General features: G+C 43.6%; 2 protein-coding genes across 3 annotated transcripts; both read right to left on the reverse strand.

The window, feature by feature from the left end:
- Positions 1-11,351: 11,351 nt before the first annotated feature.
- LOC103701446 (pollen receptor-like kinase 1) lies at positions 11,352-16,610 on the reverse strand. Its single transcript, XM_008783492.6, has 3 exons — positions 14,766-16,610; positions 12,784-13,407; positions 11,352-12,152 (listed from the first exon to the last, which is right to left on the reverse strand). The coding sequence occupies exons 1-3, from the start codon at positions 15,433-15,435 to the stop codon at positions 11,485-11,487; spliced, it is 1,962 nt and encodes a 653-aa protein (XP_008781714.3). The 5' UTR covers positions 15,436-16,610; the 3' UTR covers positions 11,352-11,484.
- Positions 16,611-16,747: 137 nt separating this feature from the next.
- Positions 16,748-23,606, reverse strand: LOC103701445 (sequence-specific DNA binding transcription factor). Of its 2 annotated transcripts, none has more exons than XM_008783490.5 (3): positions 23,319-23,606; positions 19,175-19,791; positions 16,748-17,733 (listed from the first exon to the last, which is right to left on the reverse strand). In XM_008783490.5, exons 2-3 carry the CDS (start codon positions 19,767-19,769, stop codon positions 17,420-17,422), a joined length of 909 nt encoding a protein of 302 aa, XP_008781712.1. In that variant the 5' UTR covers positions 19,770-19,791; positions 23,319-23,606; the 3' UTR covers positions 16,748-17,419. The 2 variants fall into 2 exon arrangements, with proteins under 2 accessions (XP_008781712.1, XP_008781713.1); XM_008783491.5 differs by having other exon boundaries at positions 16,748-17,691; positions 23,319-23,592.
- Between the last annotated feature and the right edge of the window lie 2,369 nt (positions 23,607-25,975).

Below are 25,975 nucleotides of genomic sequence, written 5' to 3' on the forward strand. Positions count from 1 at the left end.
TCTTGAATGTATTTGTACTAAAACTGTATGAATCGTCCGTTTTAGTAAAAGCAGAGAGAGAGAGAGAATGAGTGAAAATTTAATAACTACTCAAAAACGAGGTGAACATGTAGCTCATACGATAAAAATTTCTTGTCTTTAACTTTATGTAGAAAATGGAAATATGAATTCTGTAATGTCCGGGCCCAGAACCTACTAGGCCCAATAAGAAATGGGCCCAGCTAAGGGTTGGGCCCAAATGTCACTGTAGGCAGTATAATTATAATAGTTATCAGAAAAAAAAAAAATATTAAAATACGAAGGGATAAGACCGACAGGGAAAGGTGACCCTCACCCCTGCTGGCAGCCGATGCCGGCGCGCCGGAGACAAGGGGGGGCGGCGGCCAGTCCCGGAGTATGGAGGAAAGGAGAGGATGGGACGTCTCAGAGGAGGGTTTCATCCTCTAATCAGTTATTTAAGCCTCTGCCGGCAACCCCAAGTCACAGACCCCCCTAAACACCGAACGAGAGAAAGAGAGAGGGAGCCGGAGCCCTGGAGCCTAAGGCCAAGGAGCCCTGGAGCTCTGAAGAAGGGGGGACTACCAGGGAGGAAGCACTGCCCGACTACACCCGACTACACCCGACTAAAACCAGGTATGGACTCCCTGTTAATAAAATCATAAAGCAAGGAGAAACCCCTCTGTGGGGTATTCTCCCCTCTGTTTCACTGATGAAACAGAGGGGAGGAGACTGGCACAGAATGGAGGAGACTGGCACAGAATGGAGGAGACTGGCACAGAGAGGGGGAGACCGGCACGGGAGAGAAAAACAGGAGGAGGGCCGTGGGCCGGACCCACAGGCCGCGGGCCGGCCTGAGAACGGCCCAAGCCGAGCCCAACGCCACCCGGGCCGAGCCTAGCCGGACTCGGCCTGCGGGTGACAGGCCCCGGCCGTGGCTGCCCTAGGGCTGAGGGGCAGCCAAGGGCCGCCGGGTCTGCCGTGCCGGCGACCAACGCGGCCTCAAGGCCGCCAGCCCCCAGCCGAGCCCCACCTCTCCGCCGGCCGAGAGGTGGTGGCGAGACTCCCACAAAAAAAAAAAAGAAAAAGAAAAGAACTCACCGGACTTTGAGGCTTCATCCTCTCCGACCATGCCTTGCCGTGGACGGAGCGGGTGGATGCTCTCGTTTATAGCCGGATCCCGACCCATCTCCGAGCCCTTCCCCTCTCCGGCATTACTTCGGAGGGAGGAAGGGCTGGCCTTCCCTTCCGCCGGCGCTCCGGGGGGAAACTCCACCTCGGTTGGTAGATCGGGGGGAGCCTCGTCTCCCCGGCCGCCTGCAAGGGAAGAAAAAGGAAGAAGAGGAGGGTTTCGGTGGGCCGGAAGTCAGGGTTTCGGTGAAAATAAAGAAGAAAAAAAAAAAAAAAAGAAAGAGAGAGCAAGGGAGGAAAGGAGAGAGAGAGGAGGCCGTAGATCCGGCCGGAGGAGAAGAAGGAAGCCGAGGGCTCGGCCGGAGGCTAGGGTCTCGGCGAAAACAAAGAAGAAAGAAAGAAAAATGGTAACGGGTTTGCGGGTCGGATCCGAACCCGCAACCCGTTAAGCTTAAATAAATAAATAAATAAATATATACATATATATATATATATATATATATATGTATATATGTGTGTATATATATATATATATATAATTGAAATGGGTTAAGTAAACCCAATTAAACCGGACCCAATCTAGTTGGGTGAACCCGGATGAGGGATTGAGTGGGATCTGAACCCAATTGAACCTGAATCCGAGCCCAATTAAATTGGGCTAAGTCTGGACGAGCCCAGACTATGAATTTAATCAAAATTAAGCCCAAATTGGATGAGGCCCAAACCCAATTCAGCTGGAATTGGTCCTAACAGACCAAACTAATGGAAATCGGCCCAATTAAAGCCCAATTCAAGCCAATGTAATTAATTTGGGGGCCAAATTGATCCCGGATTGACCCTGACTCAGGCCCAAACGGGTCACAGTGACCCTAAACCCGAAATTAAACCCAATTAAGCTGGGAATTAAGCTTAGTGGCCAATCGGAAGGCCAATTAAGACTTATGAGCCCAGCCAAGACCCCAATACAGAGGAATTAGGCTTGGGCTAAATTTCAGGTAGAAAAAGAAATAACATATTGTTATTATGACATGATTTTAGGTGATTAAGAATCTGTCACCTGGACTTGAGCAATTTGGAAAGCGAATTAAAGTAAGTAATCTGTCTTAATCCTATCGTAGATCTTGTATTACGTTTTATAAGATGAACCAGTGTTTTTCATACAATTTGAAGTGTATGCATGATTAGTGAAGAATGTAACTAACCTGTCCTAATCCTGTTATGGATCATGTTATGTTATTAATGTTTCCTAAGCATTTATTTTAAGTATATATGTTTCATGCCTGATATGTTACAATGCATAAGTAACTTGCATGATTACAGAAGCTATGGCTATGTATGCGACATGATGATACTGATATCATGCATGTAAGTTTGTAAAGTCTTAGCTAGCCAAGAGGCACTGTAATGGCTCAAAGATGCTACTGATCGAATGCAACTGAGCTGGCCTTGCTAGTGGCCGAGAATAACTTCGCTGGCCTTGCTAGTGGCCAAGAATGACTAGCTGGCCCCGCCAATGGCCGAATGGACTTCGCAGTAGCATCCGAGAGAATGGACCACGGCATGTCGGGGGCACGGTTTCATATGCATATAATATGAAAATTTTGTGATTTGCACTACTGCTTTGTTTAAATTGCATACTTATTATGCCAGGATGATTATTAGATAAACATGCATGTCAGCTTCTCAAAACCCTGATTTACATGTTTAGTCTACTGGTTGATCCGGTAGGATTATGCAGGATTACTTACTGAGCCGTGTAGCTCACATCTGTTTATGTTTCGTTTTCTTTCAGATCCTCACCAGTGATCGCCATCAGATATGTTTTTATTTTGTTACAGAGCTTCGTATTTTTGGAGAAGCTTATATACTTCTGTACATTTGAATAGCATAGAAGTTCTGTATTTTTGGTTTCAAACTTGAAGGTTGTACTGCAAACTTTTAATATATATATAAGGATGAATCCTTTTGGCTACCTGTTACCCCTGTATGAGGCTGCGTGCTACTGTGGGCGTTAGTCGGCAATAGCACGGCCGTGTCACGGATCCGGATCCGGGGCGTGACATATAGTGGTATCAGAGCCTTAGGTTAAACAATAGAATAACCATAAAATGCCTAAGGAAAGGGGTAGTTAAGAATGTCACCGTCATAGAAAATGTTATAATATGCTAGTTTATCATAACCTCACTTAAAAAAAAAAAAAATTGTTGACTGCTAGGCGATCATTAGGAAGATATGGACGACGACCGGAGACCACCCTCCCCGGAGCCCAGCGAGCGGTCAGCTTCCCCGGATACCCCACGGTCTGCAGCGGGTCAGGCAGGCCTAGCCGGAGTGTATCAGCTCATGGCACAAGTGCTGCAACAGCAGCAGATGATGCAGCTGGCCGCTATGCCACCGGCAGGCACCTGCTATGAGAGGTTTCGCCGACTAAACCCTCCGACCTTTGAGGGTGGGCCTGACCCTATGGCAGCAGAAGCATGGATCTGGGAAATAGAGAAGATGTTCCGAGCTCTTCTTTTTCCCGATGAGGTGAAGGTCCGAATGGCGACCTCTATGTTGAAGGGGAATGCCGAGTTCTGGTGGACGGCCGTGGAGACAGCCTATGCTGTCGACGGACTTACATGGAGGGACTTCAAGAGGTTGTTTTACAACCAATATTTTCCGGATTCAGTCAACCAGTCTAAGCAGAATGAATTCTTGGCGCTGACCCAGACCGATCGGATGTCTGTTCTGGAGTATGCCAATAAATTCAACGAGCTGGGACGATTTTGCCCCCAGTTCATGGAGGAGGAGAGAAGTAAGGTGAACCGGTTTGAACAGGGATTGAGGTACGGGATTCGATCCCGAATATCCTCCCATCTGTTCTCAAGCTACAAGGATGTACTGGACCGAGCCTTAAAGGTTGAGGCTGACCTGATACGGTCCGGGAGAGAGAGAGAAGACATGAAGAGGACCCGATCGTCGGGAGCTCAGAGTAGTGGATCCGGGGGCAGCAAGGGGTCGGAGCCCAAGAAGAAACAGAACAGAAGCTGCCCCACCTGCGGTAGGAACCATGGCGGACCCTGCTTAATAAAGACCGGAGCTTGTTTCTCTTGCGGGCAGACAGGACACATCGCCCGCGACTGCCCGAGTCGAAGGAAGGACGAGCCCAGACACACTGCACCAGAGGACCAGAGATCGAGGGGTAACCCTCGAGTTTTCGCACTGACGCGACAGGATGCCAGTGCTAGCGATCAGGTGGTGACAGGTACACTTCTGGTCAACTCGGTTCCTGCCCTCATTCTATTTGATTTTGGTTCTACGCATTCTTTCGTGTCAGTTAGCTTTTCCAGACAATTACATAGCATATCTGAGAAATTAGTGGAACCATGGCATGTTGCTACACCCCTTCAGAAAACCGCAATTGTTGACACTAAACATAGAGATTGCATAATTCAGATAGAAAAAAAAAAAAAGAGTTAGAGACAAATCTTTTACAACTTGACATGCAAAACTTTGATATTATCTTGGGCATGGACTAGGGTGGTATTTCGGATACCTGGGGAGCAAGAATTTTTCTTTCAGGGCGACATACCCCTTCAGGGTGCTCCCACATTGCACTTCATTTCCGCTTTGAAAGCTGGAAAGGCTCTGAAAAAGGGGTGTATGGCCTATCTGGCCTGTGTAAAGAATGCTCAGAAAGAGATCAAACTGGAAGATATTCCAGTAGTTAGAGAATATCCGGATGTTTTTCCGGAGGAATTACTGGGATTACCCCCAGACCGAGAGATCGAATTTGATATCGACCTCGCACCAGGAGAGGGGCCAGTCTCCAAGGCTCCTGATTAAGCAAAGGCTTCAGGCTGCCCAGAATAGACAGAAAAGATGGACTGACAGAGGAAGAAGGGCCTTGGAATTTTTGGAGGGGAACTTTGTCTTCCTAAAAATTTCACCATCAAAGGGTATTACCCGATTCGGAAGACACGGCAAGTTAAGTCCCCGCTACATCGGCCCATTCGAGGTTCTCGCTAAAGTGGGCAAGGTCGCCTACAAGCTGGCCCTACCTCCAGAGTTATCAGGAGTACACGACGTCTTTCATGTCTCCCTCCTACGCAGGTACATCCCAGATCCCAGTCATGTATTACAGTATGAACCCCTGCAGATAAATGAAGACCTGACCTATGAGGAAGCTCCTCTGCGCATCGTCGATAAGAAGGAGCAAATTCTTCGGAGGCGTACCATTCCTTATGTCAAAGTTCAGTGGGCCAACCACACTGAACAGGAAGCCACCTGGGAACTTGAAGAGGAGATGCGCCAAAGTTACCCCCAGCTCTTCGAAGATAGAGGTATGTATAATTTCGCGGACGAAATTTATTTTAAGGGGGGTAGGATGTAATGTCCGGGCCCAGAACCTACTAGGCCCAATAAGAAATGGGCCCAGCTAAGGGTTGGGCCCAAATGTCACTGTAGGCAGTATAATTATAATACTTATCAGAAAAAAAAAATATTAAAATACGAAGGGATAAGACCGACAGGGAAAGGTGACCCTCACCCCTGCTGGCAGCCGATGCCGGCGCGCCGGAGACAAGGGGGGGCGGCGGCCAGTCCCGGAGTATGGAGGAAAGGAGAGGATGGGACGTCTCAGAGGAGGGTTTCATCCTCTAATCAGTTATTTAAGCCTCTGCCGGCAACCCCAAGTCACAGACCCCCCTAAACACCGAACGAGAGAAAGAGAGAGGGAGCCGGAGCCCTGGAGCCTAAGGCCAAGGAGCCCTGGAGCTCTGAAGAAGGGGGGACTACCAGGGAGGAAGCACTGCCCGACTACACCCGACTACACCCGACTAAAACCAGGTATGGACTCCCTGTTAATAAAATCATAAAGCAAGGAGAAACCCCTCTGTGGGGTATTCTCCCCTCTGTTTCACTGATGAAACAGAGGGGAGGAGACTGGCACAGAATGGAGGAGACTGGCACAGAATGGAGGAGACTGGCACAGAGAGGGGGAGACCGGCACGGGAGAGAAAAACAGGAGGAGGGCCGTGGGCCGGACCCACAGGCCGCGGGCCGGCCTGAGAACGGCCCAAGCCGAGCCCAACGCCACCCGGGCCGAGCCCAGCCGGACTCGGCCTGCGGGTGACAGGCCCCGGCCGTGGCTGCCCTAGGGCTGAGGGGCAGCCAAGGGCCGCCGGGTCTGCCGTGCCGGCGACCAACGCGGCCTCAAGGCCGCCAGCCCCAGCCGAGCCCTACCTCTCCGCCGGCCGAGAGGTGGTGGCGAGACTCCCACAAAAAAAAAAGAAAAGAAAAGAACTCACCGGACTTTGAGGCTTCATCCTCTCCGACCATGCCTTGCCGTGGACGGAGCGGGTGGATGCTCTCGTTTATAGCCGGATCCCGACCCATCTCCGAGCCCTTCCCCTCTCTGGCATTACTTCGGAGGGAGGAAGGGCTGGCCTTCCCTTCCGCCGGCGCTCCGTGGGGAAACTCCACCTCGGTTGGTAGATCGGGGGGAGCCTCGTCTCCCCGGCCGCCTGCAAGGGAAGAAAAAGGAAGAAGAGGAGGGTTTCGGTGGGCCGGAAGTCAGGGTTTCGGTGAAAATAAAGAAGAAAAAAAAAAAGAAAGAGAGAGCAAGGGAGGAAAGGAGAGAGAGAGGAGGCCGTAGATCCGGCCGGAGGAGAAGAAGGAAGCCGAGGGCTCGGCCGGAGGCTAGGGTCTCGGCGAAAACAAAGAAGAAAGAAAGAAAAATGGTAACGGGTTTGCGGGTCGGATCCGAACCCGCAACCCGTTAAGCTTAAATAAATAAATAAATATATATATATATATATATATATATATATATATATATATATGTATATATGTGTGTATATATATATATATAATTGAAATGGGTTAAGTAAACCCAATTAAACCGGACCCAATCTAGTTGGGTGAACCCGGATGAGAGATTGAGTGGGATCTGAACCCAATTGAACCTGAATCCGAGCCCAATTAAATTGGGCTAAGTCTGGACGAGCCCAGACTATGAATTTAATCAAAATTAAGCCCAAATTGGATGAGGCCCAAACCCAATTCAGCTGGAATTGGTCCTAACAGACCAAACTAATGGAAATCGGCCCAATTAAAGCCCAATTCAAGCCAATGTAATTAATTTGGGGGCCAAATTGATCCCGGATTGACCCTGACTCAGGCCCAAACGGGTCACAGTGACCCTAAACCCGAAATTAAACCCAATTAAGCTGGGAATTAAGCTTAGTGGCCAATCGGAAGGCCAATTAAGACTTATGAGCCCAGCCAAGACCCCAATACAGAGGAATTAGGCTTGGGCTAAATTTCAGGTAGAAAAAGAAATAACATATTGTTATTATGACATGATTTTAGGTGATTAAGGATCTGTCACCTGGACTTGAGCAATTTGGAAAGCGAATTAAAGTAAGTAATCTGTCTTAATCCTATCGTAGATCTTGTATTACGTTTTATAAGATGAACCAGTGTTTTTCATACAATTTGAAGTGTATGCATGATTAGTGAAGAATGTAAGTAACCTGTCCTAATCCTGTTATGGATCATGTTATGTTATTAATGTTTCCTAAGCATTTATTTTAAGTATATATGTTTCATGCCTGATATGTTACAATGCATAAGTAACTTGCATGATTACAGAAGCTATGGCTATGTATGCGACATGATGATACTGATATCATGCATGTAAGTTTGTAAAGTCTTAGCTAGCCAAGAGGCACTGTAATGGCTCAAAGATGCTACTGATCGAATGCAACTGAGCTGGCCTTGCTAGTGGCCGAGAATAACTTCGCTGGCCTTGCTAGTGGCCGAGAATGACTAGCTGGCCCCGCCAGTGGCCGAATGGACTTCGCAGTAGCATCCGAGAGAATGGACCACGGCATGTCGGGGGCACGGTTTCATATGCATATAATATGAAAATTTTGTGATTTGCACTACTGCTTTGTTTAAATTGCATACTTATTATGCCAGGATGATTATTAGATAAACATGCATGTCAGCTTCTCAAAACCCTGATTTACATGTTTAGTCTACTGGTTGATCCGGTAGGATTATGCAGGATTACTTACTGAGCCGTGTAGCTCACATCTGTTTATGTTTCGTTTTCTTTCAGATCCTCACCAGTGATCGCCATCAGATATGTTTTTATTTTGTTACAGAGCTTCGTATTTTTGGAGAAGCTTATATACTTCTGTACATTTGAATAGCATAGAAGTTCTGTATTTTTGGTTTCAAACTTGAAGGTTGTACTGCAAACTTTTAATATATATATAAGGATGAATCCTTTTGGCTACCTGTTACCCCTGTATGAGGCTGCGTGCTACTGTGGGCGTTAGTCGGCAATAGCACGGCCGTATCACGGATCCGGATCCGGGGCGTGACAAATTCTGTTTCATAGATCCTTATTTTACGTCTTACATATATAATTTTAAGTAGGAAGATTTTCCAATCGAAACGTTTATAAGAGGTTTCCACAAATCAAGTTTCAAACTCTAGAGTTTCATGGAAAAAAAAAACCTCAGATGCAACACACTAAATTTTCTGTGAAGTGAGGCACTATCATTGACATGTTATAAGTACTTAATTGGTAATTAAGTTTGACCATGAAACTAATTTTATCCGAGAAAGGGTCCAGGTTAGGCCTGTTAACAAGCCGAGCTATTCGGGCTCGGCCCAGTAAAAGTTCGGCTCGAGCTTGGCTCGTTAGTCAAACGAGCCCAAGCCCGAATCCAAAATGAGGCCCGTTTAAATCCGAGCCCGAGCAACTCGTTTGGGCTCGTAAGCCCAAATTAAATTTCAAACCCATCCTGGCCATCCATCGCCCCATTTGGCCGTTTCTACTCCCCGACCCCTGCCACCTCATCCTATTTTAGTCTAAAACCCTCGGCTCTCAGCCTCTCATACAATCCCCGCTTTCCTCTAGGCTCTAGGGTCTCTTCGATCCGATGGTTTTCGAAATGCTCGAGGAGAAGAAGAAGAGTTCGGAGGACAGATCTCCTTAGGGGGAGGGAGAGGCGGTGAGGGATCCAGTGGTGGAGGAGGCGGTGGTCGGAGGAGAGGCGAGCAGGGAGGCGGAGAAAGGGGAAGAGGAGGAGGAGGGGGAAAAGAAGGTTGAGGAGGAGAAGCGGAAGAGGAAGACTTCCGATGCTCAGATCTGGGACATCGCCGGTCAAGAGAGGTACCTCCTCCCAAATCCTAGACTTTCGATGCGATTCTCGTTCTCTTCTATTCTCGGATATGTTCCTATTTTGTCTTTTTTGGTGTAGAACTCCTTGGATCCGACGGTCCCTGAATTCCGGTGGGGATGTTGGCTCCCCATCAGAGTGGGGAGAAGATGGTGTCGGTAGCTGGCCTGTTAACGAGCCGAGCCGAGCCCGAGCCAGAGCCTCCCAGGCAAGCCCGAGCTCGAGCCTAATACAAAGCTTGGTACCAAGCCCGAGCCCGAGGATTTGTGAAACAAGCCGAGCTCGAGCCTCTCAGCTTGTTAACAGCCCTAGTCCAGGTAACGTGTTCCCCTTTTAAGTCCCTTTCTCAGGAAGACAGTGGTGATTAAGGATCTAAAAGAATGGAGAGAATACAACGCAAAATATGGCAATCCGCATTAAGGAGTGCAGCCCTCAGAATGCAATCCATGATGTTGAACGCACAACCAAGAAATATGCAGTGGTATTTGTGCTATCTATTGAAGCGAAAAGCCTCTAATGCAGAGAACTAGAAATTCTTTATTAAAAGAAGAATCCAGATATCCTACCCAAGAGGAAGAAGAAGGGAAGAAAAAGAAAAGATCTTGACTTTGATCATCGGAATAAAACAAGAGCCGAGTGAAAACAGAGCGCAGCGGAGCGGAAGGCCGGTCTACAAACCCTACTGGAACTTCACCGCAGCAGAAGGGGCAGCGAACTCGCCTTCTTCTCCTCACCAAGATCGTTCCCCTCGCCAAAGCGGTCCTTTAGATCGCCACTGCCGACCGCTCCTGCTTTAGAAGCGCCTTCGGACGCGCGCTTGAGTTTTTGGCGATCGAAGAGCTCGTTCTTAAAGAAGAGTCCTGCGCCTTCTTCTTCTCGACAAGATTGTTCCCCTCGCCAAACCGATCCTTTAGATCGCCATTGCCGACCGCTCCTGCTTTAGGATCGCCTTTGGACGCCGCGCTCGAGTTCTTGGCGATCGAAGAACTCGTTCTTGAAGACGAGTCCTGCGCCCTCTTCTCCCCACCAAGATCGTTGCCCTCGCCAAACCGATCCTTTAGATCGCCATTGCCAACCGCTCCTGCTTTAGGATCGCCTTCGGACGCCGCGCTCGAGTTCTTGGCGATCGAAGAACTCGTTCTTGAAGACCAGTCCTGCGCTACCGGCGCGATGGCGGAGCCTCCGGCGAAGCTCCGAGGCCTTCGGCGGTTCTCGATTCGGAGCCAGGATTTCTGAATTCTTGGAAACCGCCCTCCGGGAGGGGTCGAGGTGAAGGAAGTGATGATATTGTTTCAAGTGGCAGGGAGGGGCGGCTTAATTTGGTTCTGGCCGGGGCGGTTATTTCCACTTTATGCGTGAGAGAAGGGTACTTCCGATCCGTCCCAAATTCAAAAGCATTGACACACCATTACCAAATCTGTGACGCTCTAAATTCAAAATGTAACCGTATAGGGCGGATTTTATAATGCAGATTATATCAAAATAATAATAATTTATAAATCTTAATATTCATTCTAATATATAAATTTTGATTAAAAATCTGACTCAACATTATTTTTGATCTTTTGAAGCTAATGGTCATCGACTTAAGCAATTTTGATCCTCTCTATTAAAGTATGTTGGCATGATCCTGATATATATTTGGCTAACACGCATCGACACACAAAAAAAAATTAAGGATATAAAGTTTTGAATGCGCAGACTCTACCGCCTTGTTAAATCTAATCAATATTTTACTAACAACCGTTATTATCACTTCTTAGTAGCCAAGAGTTATAATCCAATCAGAATTGGCTTTCTTTGGTGGTGTGGTAACTAAAAGATAAAGCAATCCCTAGTGAAATGAGAATGACTTTTAGATAAATAATTCACGAAAGCAGATTCACTTATGCTCACAAGCAGTTCTGTGGAGTTTGATTTAAGTTTGGCTCTGCAATTTTATGAATTCATTGAGGAAAACTTGAAGCATAAAGAGAAACGCGGAGAAAATGGGTAACTCAAGCTCAAATCCTACAACACATCAAACTATTACGAATCTACTACTTTACCGCACTTCAAACATTTATAGAGAAGAAAGCAAGCTATGCCATCACTAATCCACCTTAAAAGTGTTTCAAATTGAAATGTAAATGCTCGAACACACATCGTCTCAAACCTTTCGTCACTGAGATACTCATCAGTTATTTGTAGAGAAAAAGAGCTCATCCTCGGTCATAGCTTTCGAGGTATTCGCTTGGCCCTCGCTAGCAAATGAAGAGCCCTCCTCACGATTCTCCTTTTCTCTCAACTCCTCGATCTTCTCGAGCACCATGCTCAGATCCCACCTCTTCTTAGCATCCATCTCGCAGCAACCCAATCCAATCTGCAACAACTTGAACATCTCTCCCTCGCCATTCTCGGCCCCACTCATCTCATTGTCGAAGACTTCGCCGGTCCACTCTTCTCTCACGACGGAGTTCACCCAGCTCGCCAAGTCCGTGCCCGCTCGCCCCTGCCGGAGATAATTGGCTGGAAACTTCCCCGTCAGGATCTCTAGAATTAATATACCAAAGCTCCATACATCGCTCTTTCTCGATGGTCTGCCGCCTTCTGCACACTCCGGGGACTTGTAGGCCACCATGATCTGCGAGGCATGCGTCTGGTTCATCACCGGGACGAGGGCGTAGTCCGTCAGGAGGGGCTCGTAGGAGTCGTTGAGAAGCACATTTGAGGACTTGAGATGGCCATGAGGTAGAGTCAGCATGGGGAGCTCCTCGTAGAGGAAAGCGAGGCCTCTTGCTACACCCTTGACGATTCTTAGGCGTGTAGGCCAATCGAGCGGTGGAAGGTTCGAGCCGCCTCTACCTGCGAAGGGACATACCACGTTAGGAGGGTAATTAATAGCTTGGTTGTGGCATTAGTTCAATCTACATCCTTAAAAATTTTTATTTGTATTCAATCTAGCATCTTTTGCTCCATAAATCATGAAAAGTTCAGCTCGAGAACGCATGCAAGCAAGCATTATACTTTGTGTCGGAAAATTTCAGAGAGTGCATGGTTTTGGATCGATGGAATTCAGCAAGCGTCAATTTCTTCTGCGATTTAAAATTTAGATCTGTAGCATGAGCTAGCATCTTTTGGGCCATTTATCATAAAAGTTTGCGTATTTCTGTACTCAAATATGCATCTGTGATACTAAACATACAAATGTACACGCTAAAGAATACGTACATTGCTATATGTCAGATACTTCTGATAGGTAACATGATCTAGATCAGTACGTATCGTGAAAAAGTACTGTGCGTGCTTCTCTCAAAAGAAGAACGTTAACAAAAGGAAGAAAAAGAACAAAGAACTCAGCATGAATAAGGAGCTCTTATATGTACATATGCATGTACGTACGTATGTATGCATGCGTGCATGTATATATGTATACGTTATTGTGAGCCATTAAAAAGTTTAGAAACTAAAACTGACACTGGAATGAGAGGATTACCGTGGAGCATGTGAGCCAAGCTCCCATTAGGGATGTAGTCAGTGACCAGCAGCTTCTCCTCCTTCCTATAGTAGTAGGCCACCAGAGGCAGCAGATTGGGGTGAGACAATCTCCCCAGCCTTCTCATGTGCTCCTGGAAGTCTTCCCTCCCTACCCCATTCATCTTGTTGAACCTCTTGACGACCACCGCCGGACCATCGAAAAGGACGGCCTTGTACGAGGACCCAAAGTTCCCACTGCCCAGCACCTCAGCTGAAGCCTTGAGCAGATCCTGTAGCTCAAACCTCTGAGCCCCCTCCTTAACAAACATCAGCTTCCCATGCTCTTCCTTTGCGACCTTCTTCGCTCCTCCGCTGGACTCCACCGAGCCCTGTTCCAGCTTCTCTGCATCTGAAGGACCGATCTTCCTGGTTATGCTGTGTGGAATAAGACCTGGTTCCATCTGTTTGCGAGGACGGCGGAGCATGAAAAAGATCACGCCAATGATTGCGAGTAGTACCCCGATGGCTATCATTATGATGATAACTAGAAGAGCAGGGGAGAGCTTCTCCGATGATGATGATGGTTCTGCTTGTGATGATCCGCATGAGATATCAAGTGGTGGACCGCAAAGATTTTTGTTGCCTACACAGATAATACCGAGTCAGATGCCATCTAAAAACCAAAAAGAAGGGAACTTTTGGAAGCTTTTCAGTTTGTTGGCATTTTAACTTCTTCAGTCAGCGATGTGTTTCATGCATCGTTCATTCAAATTCTAAGCCAACACTCTGATGCGATCGTATAAATTTTTTTTCTTTTCCACCAACTGTGTTGAAGCGAGTCCTCACTTAGGAATACTAATGCCTAGCTCCCACATGTGTGCTAGCGTTGCCTTTACTGCTTCCGCCTTGTGTTCTCCTCTTTTCCTCTGTAACCTCTAGTTACTATTTCTAAATATCTACTTCATTTCCAGTTGTTATTTAAGCTCTTCATTTATATGTAAAATCTTACGCAGTTCATGATAAGTACTCTCTATTAGTTATTGTTCCATGAACATATCATTCTTTTGTTTCTTTTGGTGAGTAAATAAGTTGGATCTGCAGTTAAAAACTAGCAATATATCTGTAATGTTTTTTAATTAATCTTTTTCTTGGGGAGCTTTATGGATTAACAAAAAACAGTTTGACTAGCATGCAATCTTCTTCATCGCTCTTCAAGCATTTGTTTCTGGTTACTGCCGAGCAGCGGTTAGACTTTCAAGGAACGTGTAAGTTTTTGAGTTGATTCCTTGCAGAACAATCTTGATCAAAATTAAGAACCTTTCTTCTCTACCTTAATTTCATTATAATCCACAAGCAATTGGAAACTATTTGATCAAAACCTGTAGTTTTGGCATCAAATAATTTCTTCATCAAACATATTCCGGTATTCGGTAGTAAATGCCCCCGATATTGTTGTAAATTAGACTACTAATTTATATATGCTGGCTGAAAGTATGTTTTTCCTTTTAATATTTTCACGTTGAGTTCCGGTTTCTTAATCAGTAGGCTGTAACTCGCCTTATCCTGCAAACAGCTTATTGGACAAGGCAAGTCAAATCTAATAAACTCCAATGCACAATAAATTTACCAAGCCAATAGCTCTCTAACTTCCTTTCAATTTTGTGCTGCAAAGTGCTAATACGCAAGCCTTCTCCACCTCTCATGTCTCATTGTCTTAGGCAGTCTTGTTTGGAGCCATAGCCATCTAATTTCCAATAAGGCAATAACTTTGGAACAATGCTGGGCCCTCCCTTCAATATTGCTTGCTTCATTCTAATCAAAATCTCCGTGAAAGTGTTTATTGCTAATTTGCATCACCATTTCCTCCTTTGAGATAAATTCTATGTTAAATCTCCCCATGCATGCATGCATGCATGCACATCTATATATATACACAGAGAGAGAGACACACACACATATACTGAAGAAATTAAGAACGACAAGAATTGAAAGAATACTGACCTTCAAACATGCTAGCTTGCATCTTGCTGAGCCCAGCTGGAATTGGTCCCTCCAGATTGTTATGGGAGATGTTCATCAGGTACAGCCCCGGCTGCCGCAGATCCGGTATCGGCCCCTCGAAGTTATTATCGTCCAGCCTCAGCTCCAGCAGCCTCGTCAGCCCGACGAGCGACGTCGGGATCCTTCCGGTGAACTGGTTGTGCGACAGGTGCACCTTCTTCATCGACCGGAACTTCTTAAACAGGCCGTCGGCTATCCCACCGGAGAGCCTATTGTTGGACAGGTATATCGCCTTCAGCGCAGGCAGCTTCGCGATGTCCGGCATCGGCCCCTCGAATTCGTTGCCCATGAAGCTCAGGGTGCGGAGGACCGGCAGGTCCACGAGGACGTCGATCGACAGCTTGCCCGCCAGCTTCATGTGCTCGAGCTGCAGCCCATAGACATCCCCGGAGTCGCAGATGACGCCGGTCCACAGCGAGACATTCCCCTCGCATGGTGTCGAGCCGGCGACCCAGTTACGCAGCACGGCGTCGCCGCCATTGGGGGCCAGCCTCTCCTTGAACTTGAGGAGGACGTCGACGTCCTTGGAATGGGAGAGGCGGAGGGATGCCGCCAGGGTGAGGAGGACCATGAGGAGCCGTAGAGGCCATGGCGAGGCCCGTCCGGCCATGGCGCGGTGGCGGTGGGGCTAGCGCGTCGAGGAGGGGTCAGGGGTGGCGAGGCTATTGGTGTTATGGGTGGTGGGGATGAGGAGAAGGCAGATTAGTTTTGAATACATGGCTTTGGGGAGGGATGGTGGAGTCGGCGTGGGGGCCCAAGAATAGGTTGGTGAGAAAGGCGACCGAATAAGAGAGAATGGGGTTGAGAGATTTGACGGGGTCTCCTGCGTCCATGGGATTTTTAGCTGTCCCGAGAGAGATCCAAGGCCGGCCCTCCAATTTCTTAGCTTCAGTTTATGCACCCAAACTTTGCCCCACCCAAAGCCACCAATTTCTAGTTTTAATTTTAGTCTAACATATGGGTGACACTCTGTGCTGCGTGCTTGATTTCTTGCTGTCGTCATTTCACTGAGCGTGGCGACGATGAGTGGAGATTTTGTTTAGATCCATGCCTTATTGAGGACAGGGATGTTTTGTTGGTATTATTGTTGTCATATTATTATTTTATGTATATTTAGACATGATTTTAATATTAATTATTTAACTAAAAGCTGTCTGATGATTAGAGTGGCAGCCAAAAGGAGAGGCATAAAATTTCTCTTGGGTATATCCAATCCAATCTCAGAATATTGCTCTAACAGTTAAAATCACCAGGATTCACCAACGCATGGTTTAAAAATCTGTGTTAAACCTGACAATAATTACGGGCTGAAACACTCATGAATGTAAATCTTTCTTCTGTTATTTCAACATGCAATTCTTCACCACTTCACAAAGACCCTTTTTTTTTTCCCCGTATCTAAAAAAGACACTATCAAGATGGATTAAAATTTCGCACTCTGAAGCAGGGCACAAAAATGAGGCTCTTCTCTATAATCTTGGACCCAATTAAAAAGGATGCATTCGGTTGCACAACTGGTGAAGCTCTTCTTGCCTACGTCTCTCGGCAGGCAAGACAGTTTAGGCACGACTAAAACCATTTCAATAAGCCAGATCATAGCTTACACCTTCCTCAAAAAAAAGGAAAAAAAGAAAAGAAAGATCATAGCTTACACCAGCTTGACAAAGAGCGGGGAATTCACCAACTTTGATGTAGACAGGCTAACCACTGAATTCACACAACAGCTATCACTAAAATAACAGTTCAGCTGCTTGGTGACAGCTGGGAAAGACTATAAGAAATTTCATAGACCTGTCCCCACACGAGCTGAAATTCATGTACAGTTTCATAATTTCATACTCCCAGCAAATGTGATTGCATTAATTCAATATTTTTCTGATATTTGCTTGTATAAATGATAAAGATCCACTTTTACCTCATCATGAAACCAAAAAGTTTTCTGATATTAACTATGAAGAATCACACCCGTGAAGAAATCAATGGCTTCTCGCCCTTGCTTTCTAGAGAAGACAAGAAAAAGTCTGAAAGCTTTACAAGTTCATCTGTTCATGAAAGTTCTTTTCAGTGCGGCAAAGCTTGCATTAAGATTTAAAAAATCTATTAATAGAAGGTAAAGCAGCACAAGAGAGGATTCTAATTACTTTAACAGTGCCCTATGGCAGTCGAGGGTAGGTCTTAATAAAGAAAGTAACCAAGATGACAAGAGGTTACAGCAGCTCCCTCACCTAGGCCATTGCCAGGCCTCCTGATAACTAGCCTCCTCATTGCAGACAGCTCCTGCTATTGCTTTCAGTTACCGCCCTCACACAAATACTTTGCATTTTTTGACATTGATGATAGCGCTATAGCAACCAGATGAAGGTAGCAGGAAATATGAAGGTTCTCAAGAGTCAGATCTTCTTTCTAGTGGAAAAAGCATAGTATGTCTACCTTAGTTTCTCTTATGATAAGTTTCACCATCCCCACTTTAGTGCTCCAGACAGAGATCTGAAGCCAGTGCGATAGTGATCGATCCATTGCACCTATGCATTTTGTTAGACGGCCTTCATGAAGATAGGAGCTCAAACAGCCAAAACTTCATGAAAAGAACTGGATCACTGTGCCGTTGAAGTTACGGGTTTAATTCCTTCACATTCACCATCCTTGATCAGCTCAGTAAACTGATTAAGAGTGCTTACAAGGCTCCCAAAAGCCTTGATGAGCTCATTGGCTTGTCGCCTGGTGAACTCGGTCTCTATAGCATTAGGTTTTGTCAAATCCACAGGAGCACGAACCTGACTAGAACTATCCTCTAGCTCTCCTTTCAGTATGGCATGTATATGTTGAGCATCCTCCTGCAGCTTCATGGCCATATCTCGTCCTTTATCTGTGTTTGTCAAAGTCTCGTTAGGTTCTTTCTCCCCAGAACCTAAATTTTGAAAAACAGACATGGACATGTACATTGAGAATAACAACCAAAACTGATCAGGCCGGGATTCAAATATATAAAACTTGAGGAAAAAACATCCACTGCTGTGGGAATTTGCTTTTACATAACTCAAGCATCTTCACATAGGTACTTGGTTGTATTAATTATGGTTGTGCTAATTATGTAATGCAATCTTCAAATGTATAATTTTACAATAGTTTAAAAAAGAAATTTAGGGTTGAAGTAACATAAAACTTTCTTAAAAATTTATGTCCGTACGTCATTTTCCATCTTTGGTAGTGGTGGGCAAGCTGGAAACAGAACTATTACTTCAAGTGAAAAGAAAAAAAATATTTAAATAAATCATGGGAGGTTCTTTGTAGTTTTCTCGAAAGAAGAAATATAATTTCCCTCAAACAGCTAGAAGACCTGTTTACCATGTCATCCAAGATATCTTCATTTGGGCTTACCACAACATTATGCTTTTATAATCCTGAAAAGGAAGTTATGATTTTTTTTTTTTTTTTGCTAAGAAGGAAGTTATGATCTTCAAGAAATGTTTCTGAGATTGGTTTACAAATTATGAAAATATCTTAAACAATATATTCAACATTTTCTATATTGAGCAGAGTTTTTTAAGTTATCCTGTTCTCAACATTTTTTCTTATTATTTATTATACTTCATTTTATACAAAAGAATTCCTACTCCTCGAGTCTATGATTATTAATTTATAAATTGTTCAAAAAATAAAAAGGAAAGAATCAGGATTTTGCAGGTTAAAGTCCTCCAGATAAAGCCTAGATGTACAACCATAGAAGAGAAACAAAAGCAGATATCAACTACAGAAAAAGAAATTTGGTATTGAATATGTGAAATGTTTATGGGGGTACAGAAGATTACATGGAAATAACTTGAAGTGTACAATTGCCTAAAACAGATAACTAACAAATAGAAGCATGACACGGCAATGAGTTACAAATTTTAATTCATGCTTTTATTTAATAATAAGTCCGTGCATTAACATGAAGAAAGGTCAGAATCTTGTCAAAAATTTTGAAGAATAGCTTCAAAAATGCCTTTTAAAATCATTATGCTTTCACATTAGGCTTGCACAACTAGCATCTCTTCAGCTAGAATGCTGTCTGAGTTATATAATTTTAGGAAATATTTTCTGGAAAAATGCTGAAGAGTCTATGAAATGGGATTTCAGAAATTATGAGCCTCAATACCAATTAAGTCCTCTGAACTCATGATTATATCAAGAACTACATGTATCACCTCCATCTTCCATATTTCCTCAGTGATAAGTTTGGAAAGTAATGCGGTGGTGTATCTTCAGGACCACTTAAAGATAAACCTTATACATGATCACCATGAATAAGTAAATGGCATCTGTTCGTATGGTGTAAGGCATAACTGAGAAAAAGGTAATTAACATACCTAAATCGTCATCACCATCAGCCATTTGAACATCAGCTGTACCAACAAGGCCTTCTGAATCACTATCCCTTGAGCTTGATTGAGTCTCCTGTGCTTTAATAACAGCATCCATTGAATCAAATACCTCTTCGTCAAACAAAGCTGGAAGCCCAAATTGTTTTCTCTTCTCACCCTCTAAGCACCAATAGGAACCCACTCCGCATCTGGACTCCCAGTCCCTGATCCTCCAATAATCAGCAAGCAGCGACTCCCATTTCCTCTTGCACTGGTTAGAAGACCTGATGACATCAAAAGCCACGCAGTTGTCAGATATCATCTTCCATTTTTGATATGAAGAGAGAGCTTTAACCCAGTCCTCATCCACAGCAGCAATCTCGCTAACAAGAACCAGCATTTCATGTGTGGTCCAGTCCGGAGCAGCCTGGGAGCGAGTAAAGCGAGAACTTGATGGTGTCTGAGGACTGTTAGTGGTGCTTTCTAGCTTTAATGGTGATTCTTTATCTTCAACAGTGACTGGCTTTGTAAGTGATTCCTTGTCCTTCTTATTGGAGGCTGGTAGAGCTTGAACTATGCAAGGTGTCTCAGTTCGTTCCATTCTGCTGATTTGTGATAGTTGTCTGACAAGGGAGAGATACAATCATTAAAAACTAAAACCAGCACCAAAATTTCTATGTGAAGCTAAAAGGGAAGTTTGTCTCCTAAATTTAAATCAACGCCTATAAAATGCCCAGCACATAGGGGTGGAAACATGGTTTTTTCCCTCCAAGACAAATATAATTTGGAAATTTACCAGTTACTCTTCTTAAAAACCAGGTCTGCCAAGGCGTAATAAATTTCATTCAGAAATATACAGAAGCAAAGTTTATTGGCAAACTCCTCCTGACCACAGACTTAGGACTATGAAAAACAATGTTCTAAGAAAAGTATGCTTTCATAAATCTCAAAAAGATTGTATGAAAAGAAATTAAGAAGATTGTACTAAAAGAAATTATAAATCATTAGCTGCTTCCAGCAAACATGTTGTTTTTCACAATTTATACTACGAAACCAATTAATATTTCAGTGTTATGCATAAATTTTTATTCAAGTTTGAACATCAGATTTCATCTCTATACAGTAAAAAAATAATAAACTGCACAAAAAGATATTTATATGATAACATAAAGAGCTAAGAAGCGATAGCCTTAATAGTTCCATTTTGCCTTACCTAAAGAGGTTAATGATGAATCAAATACGGAAGCTGTATTAAATTCAATGATGTATATCAAATAAATATCAATGCAGAACATTACTCATTATTTTAATTATAAAAGTTCAATAACAATGTTAAGAAGGAGAAGAAATGATTCATGAAGGAGAACATGTCAAAAGAATCTTATATAGAAAGTGATGTGATTGAAAAATGTCAAAGTCTTTTAAATAAATAAAAGCACTATTTAAAAAGAAGTCCCACAATGCCCTTAGTATGGAGAAGCAGGAAATAAGTTTTTCTCTTGAGGCCACAAACTTTGAAGCAACCCAAAGCTATTAAGTTGCCTAAGGTGTTTAGAAACTATGTGATAGAAACTTCAAGCATGGAATAGAATTTTTAAAAGAATTTGTCTGAGAGACATGTGAAAGCCTATAATTATGGACGGTAAACAGCGAGATCTCATAAATAGGGCTAACATTGCTTATATTTGTTTGAGAACCTTATTTGGTCACTTGGGTGTGGTTCAATAGTTTCATATCAAGCAGATTATAAGATTCTTTTAGGATGTGCTGACCAAAAGTATGACCAATAGGTACCTGGAATCGCTTGCTAATGTATTTCGGATATCGATACTCATCAGATGAGGGAGAGTCTTGGCACAACGGCAAGGTTGCTATTTGCAACCTAAAGGTCACGGATTCGAAATATTGAAACATCCTCTTTGCATGCAGGGATAAGGTTGTATACAGCTGACCTTCCCCAAACCCCACAATAGTGGGAGCCTCGTGCACTGGGCCATCCTATATCGATACTTATTGAATACAATTAAGATGCATCTTTATGCTTATTTAGGTAACTTCATTTTAAAATTAAAATGAATATCTAGGTAGTTCTCAAATTCTTTAGGGAACAAGGAGATGGATTATTTTTTGATGAATGTTAAGCTTTTCATGATGGATGATTTTGATTTTTCTTTATTTTTCAATAGAACATTAATGCTATCATACGGATTGTACTCTATAGATTTGAATGAGACTAATTGATGAGTTTGTGAATGTTGATATGAAGGATTGTTGTGCTAGAACCGGGGCTTAGACCGGTTATCCGACGGTACGGATCGGTACACTCTCATATCGTTCAGTGTCGGGCTTGTACTAACACAGTAGAGGGATGGGGGAGAGGCAAAGAGAGAGAGAGAAGGGAAAGAGAGGGACAAAGAGAGGAGGCCAGCGGAGCCCCTCCTTCGCCCCTCTGCGCAGCTCCTCAGCCCTCCGCCGGCTGGCTGCCAAACAGGGGTCTCGGAGGCAGATCCCCTACTCCGTCCCTCCGTGCGGCTCCTTGGCTCTCCGCCGGCCGGCCACCACCGTCCCTCTCTCTTTCTTCCTCTCCCTCTCCTTCTCTCCCCCGCTCTCTCTCTCTCTCTCTCATTCTCCTCTCCCTTTATTGCTGGTTTCTCATTTTGGTTGCTGGGACCATCCCGGTCTGCCACCGGTAAGGTTTGATATGCCTTCGAACTGAACGGTTCGGGATGGTTCTGCCGACCATGGTTGATATTATTATATAGACTATAGAGCGTCCTAGTGGAAAATATATTATTGTGATAATCTATTATATTTTGTAGATTCTTCTAAATAAAAAAGAGCATCCTAGTACATAAGGCTCCTGCCATTGCACGATTTGGAAAGAGTCAAATGTACGTAGTCTTAACCCTGAAAGTGAAGAGGCTATTTTTGTGTTCGAACCCATGGCACCTAGGTTACAATGAAGCAACCACATCATTGTGACAAAGCCCGCCCTCTTTTTGTAGATTCTTTTAAATGGAGAGAATATATATTTAACTATTCTTAAACCCTAGCAATATACATATTGTATCGCATTCATATGCCATAGCCATTTCCATGCAGCATGGGGCTCATACTAAATACAAGGCTCATAAATATCATGAGTGCACCATCAAAAAAGCACTTAGAACGAAAGTTATACCCCACCATCGGTGTCCCATCTTGTCTACTCAGTTAAACTACATAGGATAAACAAGACCAGTGCAGAGGAAACAACTGATATGCTGTCCACTTTTTAGCATATATATATATACACACACACACACAGGAACCATTAGTCTTTTGCATAAAATCATGCCAACTACCACGCATAGATTAAAGCTTGCGCGTGTATTTCTCACTCAGGTTCCTTCTTATTCAAGAGTTTCATTCTTCTGAAAGAATTTTAGATCCACCTGTTCGTATAATGCCTCTTAAAAAGAAAAATTCCACTACTTTCTCGCCCTATGTTCATCTTACACCTTCGAACGGTATTCCAAGAATTAAGTATTCCATCCGCATCTCAGCCCACGGATTTTCAAAACTACATCTACTAACTGGATTTTGTGCAAGAAAATATTGACAGTAAACTTAATTGGCTGCTAAAATCGGTGAAAGCAATCAAACTCTTACAGATTAGCCGGCCACATTTTAATTTTCAAACTTTTTTTAACACAGATAACTTACACGATGCCGTAATCTAAGACCTCTGTCCATCTAACGGAATACAATTATTAAGCGAACACCTTTTATCTAAACCAGGTAAGTCTCATGGCATCCAAGTAAGAAATAACATCATCAATATCTAAAATTTTATCTATTAACCCTAGCATAATCCATGATATTTATCGCCATAGATTAATCTACTCGCCGTTATACTGTGATTCTTCAGAAATCGTTTAGGCAAAACTACCACAACAAATCCTCTCTTGATTAAAAAGAAAAACCGAGGATTTTGGCCCTACCATCTGAAACTTTTTTTAAAAAAAAATCCCAGCATAATCCAGGAAAGGAAAGAGAAAAAGATAACAATGTATGAGTAGAAGCGATTGTAGTGAAATGTTAAAAAGAAGATATTCGTAAAAAAATTCAATTAAGCAGCAAATAGCCCCAAAAAGCGAAGAAATCTTGCCCTAATCTCTTGCGACTCTGTGGCTCTTCTTCTCCCCCTTTTCTCTATCCTTCTCTTCGAGATGGGCCAACGGCGGCAGGCGGAGAGGTGGCGGTGGAGACAGCTCGGTGGGCAGCGGTAGAGCTTCGAGCGCTGACAGGGGAAAGTGAGAGGGGCCGGGTGGAAAGCGAAAGCAAATGCCTAAAAACTGGCGTGAGAGTGGAGAGAAGGGAGCGTTGCGAAAAAAAATCTGGAAACTTTCCCGTCTGCGTAACAAAGATCACGTGCCGTCGTCTCTCTTCTCACGTCGGTTTGCCCAAACGGGACAGAGTTGTATCTTGCGCGCGAAATCCACCGTTGGATCGCGCAATGCTTGCCTGGAGAGCTGTTTAGGGCGGATGAAAGGAGCGTTTGGAGCGCTTTGAGATTTGTGTGCATCGCTCAGATGGGCGTCGTCTTTAGCGCGAGACACGCGGCCCGAATCCTGCCGAAGTAGGGTATTTGGAGAGGGTTGGAGATACAAGAATTCTATTGTATCATGCAATATGCAATGTTCACTTTAAAATCTATGCAGATGGATAAATAAATGAGTTCAAAGTGCTTGAAGAACATTACAATATGCAATCCAATGATCGAACTCGCGAAAGAAGATCAATCATTCTTTCGTACATGTTCACTTTAAAATCTATGCAGATGGATAAATAAATGAGTTCAAAGTGCTTGAAGAACATTACAATATGCAATCCAATGATCGAACTCGCGAAAGAAGATCAATCATTCTTTCGTACGAAAGATATAACTCGAACCCATTTCGAGAGGATTTTTTTATAAAATTTAAATCGTAGCTCACGGGCACCGCTCTAGCCAATACTGTAGCTTGACCATCTTCTAGACATTGTATACTCTTATGAGGTGTGTAACAATACTCTTCGACTTGTAGCATGCTTTGAAAATTTAAGGATAGCAATATTTAACTCATTTTTTTATCCATTTTTAATTTGATTCAACTTGTTGTAAATCAGATTGGATCATCTTATAATAAAAATTATTGAGTTCAGATTTAAATTGATAGATTTTAGATCTATCCTATATCTGACCGAACCCATATCTAATTTAATCTACCCGATTGCTGCCACTATGCCCATGCTATCGAGTCATAATATCTAAGCTTATAAAGCAACTCCAGGTTTTACATCACCTAGCCTGGGCCAACTTTTATATAAAATGAAGCATTTGCTATGGTTGCAAAATTCTAGTATCATGGAGTCTCTAGTCTTATTTGGAGGGGGAAAAATTAAAAGGATAGGATATCGATATGCATTGAAATAGAAGAGCATTGTAATTTGATTGGTGAGGTGGACTTGTAATATATGTCACTGTTGGGAATTGTATCCTAAATGTCAATTGTCAGCATGTTGATGATTGAATTTTGTAAATAAATTGACATATTAATAAAGTGTTATTTGGCATTATTCATCATTTCATCTTCAAATGAGCTCTTATATAATGAAGTCCTTAGGAATTATGTTATGATAAAGGAGGATTTATCTTTGAGTCCTTAAACTTGTTCGCGACCAAATGATATGTTATTACTAGAACGACAACATTATCGAGATTGGGTCGTTGTGTGACATATACGTTGGTTGTCCTCTTAACCAAGGAGTGTGGAGATACTGGTATGCCACACAGGTGAAGTGCAAAATTATATTTTATTGAACGTGACCAATTTCGGAACGCTCTACTGTCAAGAGATGTTCCGAGTGGATATAGGTATAAGTTTGGCCCTCTGACCTGAGACCGCAACCTGTGACTAGCAAGCAACTCACTGTACTTTGGTTCCATGCTACCTAAATTTCTAATCTAGTGACGGAAGGTCACTGGGTGCAGTCAAGTACTTGCATAGTCAGTTGTGAGTCGAGATGGAATTGACCCCTCCTCGATGAAAGGGATCGAAGATACTAGCAGTGATAGCATGCTGAAATTTAATAACTTTTTCAAAAATTAATGGCTGTACCTATTCGGGTTGCCTACGTACTCCTTCACAAAGGGGATCAAGCCACACGTAGTTTTTTTAATTTTGAAAAATGCAGCGGAAAACCGAATTAAACATTTTAATTCCAGCATGCATAAGAAATCAAATTTCAATTTACCACTACAAGTATTCATGATCAATATGCCAGGATCGTTTAAACGATTATGCTAAAATCATTGCATGATTAAATTCAGATCTGAAATGAGATTATAAATTAAGTTCTAAACTTAATTAATCTAATCACCCAACTGATCTTCGAATGCCCATCGAATAGGCTCTGAAGATTACTCTGTGAAGAGCCCCAAAAGAGGTTTAACCCTCGGGGATTGGAACCTATAAGAGATATCTTTGGATTTAGTTTCATACCTCTATGAAATCAAAAAATATTGGATCTGATGCTACAGCTTCGTAGCTACACTTGTCTAGCCTCTACGAGTGATCTACGCGAAGCTTCTGGAATGATCCAATCCCGCGGAAGTGCTAGCTTGCGCAGAATCTTCCTTGTTGCTGAATATTGATCTTTCTGATCGCGATCAACCTTTGATCCGCCTTCTTGAAAGAACTTGGAGGAATAGCTAGTAAGGATTGAAGAAGACTTAGATCTAATCTAAAGGCTCTTTAAGGGACCCTTACTAGCTATTTCAAA

The sequence above is a fragment of the Phoenix dactylifera genome, chromosome 2, assembly GCF_051530095.1.
Source record: "Phoenix dactylifera cultivar Ajwa chromosome 2, Ajwa_hap1_PhDact_Kaust_v1.1, whole genome shotgun sequence".
Taxonomy (NCBI): domain Eukaryota; kingdom Viridiplantae; phylum Streptophyta; class Magnoliopsida; order Arecales; family Arecaceae; genus Phoenix; species Phoenix dactylifera.

Excerpts from the sequence above, each read along its gene's own strand:
- LOC103701446 (XM_008783492.6), bottom strand. The coding sequence starts at position 15,435 with ATGGCCGGACGGGCCTCGCCATGGCCTCTACGGCTCCTCATGGTCCTC. Across the intron at positions 13,408-14,765 it reads GCAAGCTAGCATGTTTGAAG|GCAACAAAAATCTTTGCGGT; the intron begins GTCAGTATTCTT and ends TTATCTGTGTAG. Across the intron at positions 12,153-12,783 it reads CTTGGCTCACATGCTCCACG|GTAGAGGCGGCTCGAACCTT; the intron begins GTAATCCTCTCA and ends GTCCCTTCGCAG.
- LOC103701445 (XM_008783490.5), bottom strand. The coding sequence starts at position 19,769 with ATGGAACGAACTGAGACACCTTGCATAGTTCAAGCTCTACCAGCCTCC. Across the intron at positions 17,734-19,174 it reads TGATGGTGATGACGATTTAG|GTTCTGGGGAGAAAGAACCT; the intron begins GTATGTTAATTA and ends TTCAAAATTTAG.